The sequence below is a fragment of the Lipophrys pholis genome, assembly GCF_963383615.2.
Source record: "Lipophrys pholis genome assembly, chromosome: 20".
Lineage (NCBI taxonomy): Eukaryota > Metazoa > Chordata > Actinopteri > Blenniiformes > Blenniidae > Lipophrys > Lipophrys pholis.
Window position 1 is genome coordinate 4009591 of NC_137648.1, and position 5941 is coordinate 4015531.

The 5941-nt window shown below is 40.8% G+C and overlaps 1 protein-coding gene across 1 annotated transcript; it reads right to left on the bottom strand.

The window, feature by feature from the left end:
- Positions 1–3788: 3788 nt before the first annotated feature.
- Positions 3789–4763, bottom strand: mc4r (melanocortin 4 receptor; the record flags this gene model as incomplete). The annotated part of the gene is made up of 1 exon (XM_080489936.1): positions 3789–4763. One exon carries the CDS (start codon positions 4761–4763, stop codon positions 3789–3791), a length of 975 nt encoding a protein of 324 aa, XP_080346062.1.
- Positions 4764–5941: the final 1178 nt, after the last annotated feature.

Below are 5941 nucleotides of genomic sequence, written 5' to 3' on the forward strand. Positions count from 1 at the left end.
TGATGTTGTCTGCATCGGGAGAGCAGAAAGGCGAAAACAACCTGAATACAGGCTGGAAACTCATTTTCTTGCCGTGTATCTCAGGATCTGTCCGTCTATTTAGTTGTCGTTAAATTCTGGAATGAATTTCATGCGTCACACTGATACTCCTGTGGAAATATTGAAGGTGCGGTGAAAGCTGTAAATTCCCCGAAAGGTAGAAATATTTTCTTTACCTTCGGGTAAATAATTCAACATCATTGGAAAAAGATGTTTCCTTTTTACCTGGAGAAAGAAGCTGTCATGTTTAATGGGGGCTTCTCATATTCATGAAAAAAGTATTTGAATGTTTTTGAACTGTTCAATTTGAATAAGTATAGATTGAGCTTGTAACAAGGAACACTCATGTTCTACTAACCTAGCTCCTGAAAGCGTGCTGCATCCAGGTGGTTATTGCTTATAAATATGTTTTACCAACCTTCTTCCTGTATCTAGATCAACAGAATTGGTATCTTAACCAGGTAAATTGAAAATTTCTTACCTCATAAGGATCACATGGTTTGTGGTTTGTCTATCAATAATGATTAATAATGATCAAAAATAGTTCTTAATTACTGTATTGAATCTTTTTTCTGATCTGTGTCACATAACTCGGGAGCACCACCTGTATTATATAAAATGATAGCCACCTCAGTTATATCATTCTCATAAGATATACTAAACTATTAATTTGTAATTTGAATTAATAGTTAAATTAACTACAATTACTAGAATTAACAGCAAAGCTTGAAGGATTTTGGAGTTCTTGAAGAGGTCGACATTTCATTTATCTTTTTGTGTGTGACGTGTGATGGAACTACAAAACAAGATGGCAGATCACAAGAAACTATATTCCAAATGGTGGTTATCAGAGAGCAGGAAGGCTGTCCTCAGTCTCCACCATGTGCTGGGAGAACAATAGAACATGGAAGCTCGACTTTAGTGTCTGCTTCCTGTGTGTCTCCGTTAAAGACCCATTTCTAAAATGAGTTGATGTGATTGTGATGTGCTTTGTAAAACGTCTGGAGTCGTCGGATGGTGTTCGATTACGTGTTTGATGTTGTCTTTAATGTGATATGTGTAGGATTGTGAGCTAACAAGTTAGTAAAGCAAAGATGAGCATGCAAGGGTTTCATCCCAGATAGACGATTCCCAGATAGACGATTCCCATTTAGACGACTTATTATAATAACTGAATTATTTGTAACATTTCACTGACCTAGGATGAATAGTACTGTATTTTTACACATAAATATACATAGTTACTTTGAAGAAGCAGCTCAACATTAGTTTAAAAATCGTGGCGGGGGAAGAAAATAAAAAAGCATGTCAGACTAAAAACATATGTTTTATAAAGACACATAAAGTAGCTCCCCGCCTGATTGGATTTATGTTAAGTTCACCAGTTCCACTTACTCAACGGCTGAAATATGCTAATGGAACTGGTTTGACTTAAGTGAATAGTTAACGGTAGCATGCCTACATCCTGGCTTCTCTTCCCTCTGATATTTTCTACTCTGTTTTAAAACCCAAAAAGTCAACAAAGCGCGCGCGCAAAAGGCTAAAGTCCATTTTACGGAGTCACAGGAGCAAACAGGGTCTCTGTGTTGGCACGACCATTTATTGGAGTACGTTTGCAGCAGTGATTCACAGAGGTCAAGCAAACACCTTCAAGTGGGCACAAGTCGATCAAACAAGTCTGGAAAAGCTTCTTAACAACAAATAAAAGAATCCTGTGGCCATTTGCATGTTTTTCTTTGTGCATTTTGTGAGCGATTCAAGTTTGAAAAAGGCATAAATAAATAAGGCAATGTGGAAAATAAAAAAAGAGAGACTGTCACAGCGGATACGGTTGCTCTTTACATCACAGTACAACATATTTAAGGCAAAGACTTTTTAAAAAAAATAAGCCCACAACATTTACATAAAAATACATTCAGTGTAAGTCCATTGTGTTACACAAACATGCAGCTCACAGAAACAACAGCATCAATGCGTGTATTAATAGATGCTTGGATCCCTGTCCACTCGATTTGGCTTTTTAAAAAAAAATAAAAAATCTCAAACAGTACAGCAAAAATAAGTAAAACCTAAAATCTGATTATAAATACTCATTTTGAAGCCTGAGAAATTCATTTTATTCACATTTTCATGCTCTTAATCTCATTTTTCAATACATATGTCACAGTTTGGATGCTTGCATGTGTGTTTGTTGACCCAGTTTACAATGTACATAATGGAACATGAATAAAAAGCAAAACATTACTGGACACAAAAAGCAGCAATCCAGCAGAAAAATGTCTTTTTTGTTGTTGCTTGTGCTCTTCATTTTGCCGTTTCTAGAGGAATCAACCTTGGCTCAGAAAATGTACACCTGACGTTGCTTTTGAATTCAATTCAACATTAAATGAACTGTTTTTGCTTTTTATCCATCAAAAAATCTGCTTTTACCATCAGTTTCCTATGCAACACAGACATTTACAACTGTACTCCCTTGTTTAATTTGAATACATTTAAAGCATAAGATAGAAAATGATCTTGTCAACAGGTGTTTTGCACCTATTTACATTTGTTTACATTGTCTTTTTAATGGAAAATTGCTGACATTTAAAGTTATTGTGATGCATGTATGAAAATGTGAAAGTTTGATGAAAAAAAAACGTGGACACTTTAACTCAGATGCTGCAAATGTTAAGAAAATGCCCAGAATTCGGCAATTATATTTACTTTGGCTTGATAAGAGTAAAATGCTGACCCATGTGTGTCATTTTCATGATGTCATATGGAAGAAAAGCAAGGTTATGACATGTTAACTTTGGAAAGGGTTAATAGATGATCATCAGTGCTGAAAAAGCTGAACCGAAGGATTTTTTGTTTTCTTTTTATGGCTTTCATCAAATGAAAAATCTCTTTACATTCATTGTGAGTCGGTGGAGTCTAATCCAGGGAGCTGCTTGGTATCCAATACACGAGGGATTTAGAGGGAGGTAGTCTGTCACACACAGTGAGCCACAACCTTTGTCGAAGTTAAACACCTAAATGGTTTTTTCCATTTTTCTCGTAAAGAGTTCAGAGGTGAGAAACGAACCAGGCGACTTCAAATTGCACTTAAAGACGGGAAAAGCATCAAACAGAGATACTTTAATATTACAGTGTTCGTGAACCTACCTCTGAAGCCACCAGAGGAGAATGTCAGAATAATCGATCATTTACTGACAATACAGGCTCACAGTTCAGCAAAGGTCGATTTGATCAGACAAATTTGAGTTGAATCGATCAATCTATTTTGAGTGGCCCAGTTCGATCGGTCTGATGCAATTTGGTTTGATTCAAATCAAATTGGTCAGTCCAATTTGAATTTAATCAATTGGCGCAATTCGATTTATTTCAATCAAATAATTTCAAATCAGACCTATCAAATCAATTGGATTGGTTTGGTTTGGTTTGATGAGCCCAGATCGAATGGTCCAGTCCGATTTGATTAGTTTGAATTGAATCGATCAGTCTAAAATTGAAACGGTCAGTGTAGCTCAATCGGTCTGATTGGAATCAGATTCATCAGTTCAGTTTGATTGTCTGATGCAAATCAAATCAAACAATATAATTTGAATCAAATGAATTGGCTCGTTTTCACCAGTCTGACCTGATCGGTTTAATTAGATCAGTCGGGTTCGGTTAGTCCTGTTCGTTTGATTTGATCGGTCAGGTTTGATCGGTTCGAAACTATTGGTCCAATTCGGACAGTCCTGCTTCTGTCGGTGCTCCTCGGCTCACATGCAAAGGAAAGCATTCGAGCAGCAGAAAATCTCCTTGAAGGTCTTCCTCATCTCCTGGCTGCGAAAGGCATAGATGATGGGGTCGATGACGGAGTTGCACATGATGAGGATGAGGTACATGTTGAAGTGCGACATGAAGCAGGTGCAGTAGGGGTTCCTCGGGCAGCTGATCATGAGGATGAGGTGGAGGAAGAACGGCGCCCAGCACACCACGAACACGCCCAGCAGGATGGTGAGCGTGACGGCGCCCTTCATGTTGGCGCGCTGCTGTATGGGCGCGTTGCCCGGCAGTGCGGCGATCCGCTTCATGTGCAGGCGCGCCAGCAGGAACATGTGCACGTAGAGCGACGCCATGAGCACCAGCATGGTGAAGAAGAGCGTGATGAGGCACACCAACACCATGGGGCTCTCCGAGTAGATGATGAAGAGGACGCCGGACGCCGTGCAGCCCGTCCAGATGATGCCGATCACCAGCATAGCTCGCCGCACCGTCACAATGTTGTGGTACCGCAGCGCGTAGAAGATGGTGATGTAGCGGTCGATGGCGATGGCCAGCAGGCTGCAGATGGACGCCAGCAGTGAGCTGCAGATCATGGAGTCAAACACATTGTCCATGCTCTTGATGTGCGTGGCGGGGAGCGTCAGCGTGCCGCCATTGATCAGCGCGATGACAATGGTCTCACAGGCATTCGAGGCACTGACGAGCATGTCGGCAACTGCGAGGCTGCAGATGAAGAAGTACATAGGCGAGTGGAGGTTCTTGTTCTTGGCGATGGCCGCGACCACCAGGATGTTCTCCAGCAGGCTGATGATGCCCAGCGTGAGGAACACCTCGGTGGAGATCAGCAGCTGCTCGTAGCAGCCGGCTGACCCGTCCTTCTCCTCCTCCGGCAAGTCGTCATGCATTGGTAGGACGCTGGAAGTCTGGCTCCTGTTTTGGAGCAGCCCATGGTGCTGCGTAACGTTCATAACGGCGTCTTCTTAAACTCCGCTCTCCTTCTTCTCCCGGTTACTTGTCCATCTGATTTGCATTTCTCAGATCGAGAACCCAGATCCCTTGAAAAACCCTCTGCCGGTGTCACTTCTTCAGCTTCCCACTTCAGATGGTCTGTTTTGTCACGATCCGGCGTCTCATCTGCGCTCTGCAAGTTCAGCAAAAAGAGGAAAAGAAAGTCTCCTTCAGATGAGAAACGAAGCAGAGTGACTGAGAGCGAGCGGGAAGGTTTGAGGCAGAGCGAGACTGAGGGAGGACTGTGATCTCCGCGCTCTCCCCTCTATTTTTCTATCTCTCACACACAAAAACAAACACACACATACACACACGGTCCTGGCAGTCCTATCGGCTCTCTGATAGCACGAGGAGGGGCGGAGCAAAGACCACAGCCACACATGAATGGAGATTTTTCACATGAATCAGACTTTCTTCCAACGGAAAGGGTTCTTTCAGCATCTTTGACTATAAAAACTGTGTGGAAGCTGAGTTCTGTGGGGAGTGGTTTGTAACCGTATCAAAAATATAAGCAAAAAAACAGCTATTAAAAACTTACACTTAATAACATGGAAACAAAAACTGAGAAAGAAATGAGCGAAGAGAGTGCAGAAAAAGAAATATAGAATAATTTTCATAGAAAATCAACTTGAAGACAGAAAAAGAAACAACAGTAGTAAAACTTTTGAGGGGTTCAATCATTATATTACATTTTCAAAGGATTTTTCATGCTTCTTCAAGAATGTAATAACTTAATAATGTAAAAAACTAAATAGAACAAACAATAGAAAGAAACATTTTTTTTGCATTTTCAGTTTCTGGAGCCACTGGAAATGCAACTTTTTGAAAACACAGAATTTGTCTCCACGGAACAGGGGGAATACGCAACTTTTCTTAAATACTACGACTTCATATGTACACCACGGCCGTAGTAAATAGTTCTTCTGCACATGCACAAGTTCAGCACCTTCAGGGCAACAGCCAAACAGGACATGTTATCCTTTTGCAATCAGATTGAGGACAGGCAGTTTATTGAGAAACTTGACTACAAATCAAACTCAGAGGAACCTTGACATCTATTCCAGCTCTACCATGACTGCGTTTCTAAGTGAGAATTGTTTCAAAGTTTTCTTTAAAAACAGCTCAAGTTTATGTGCCG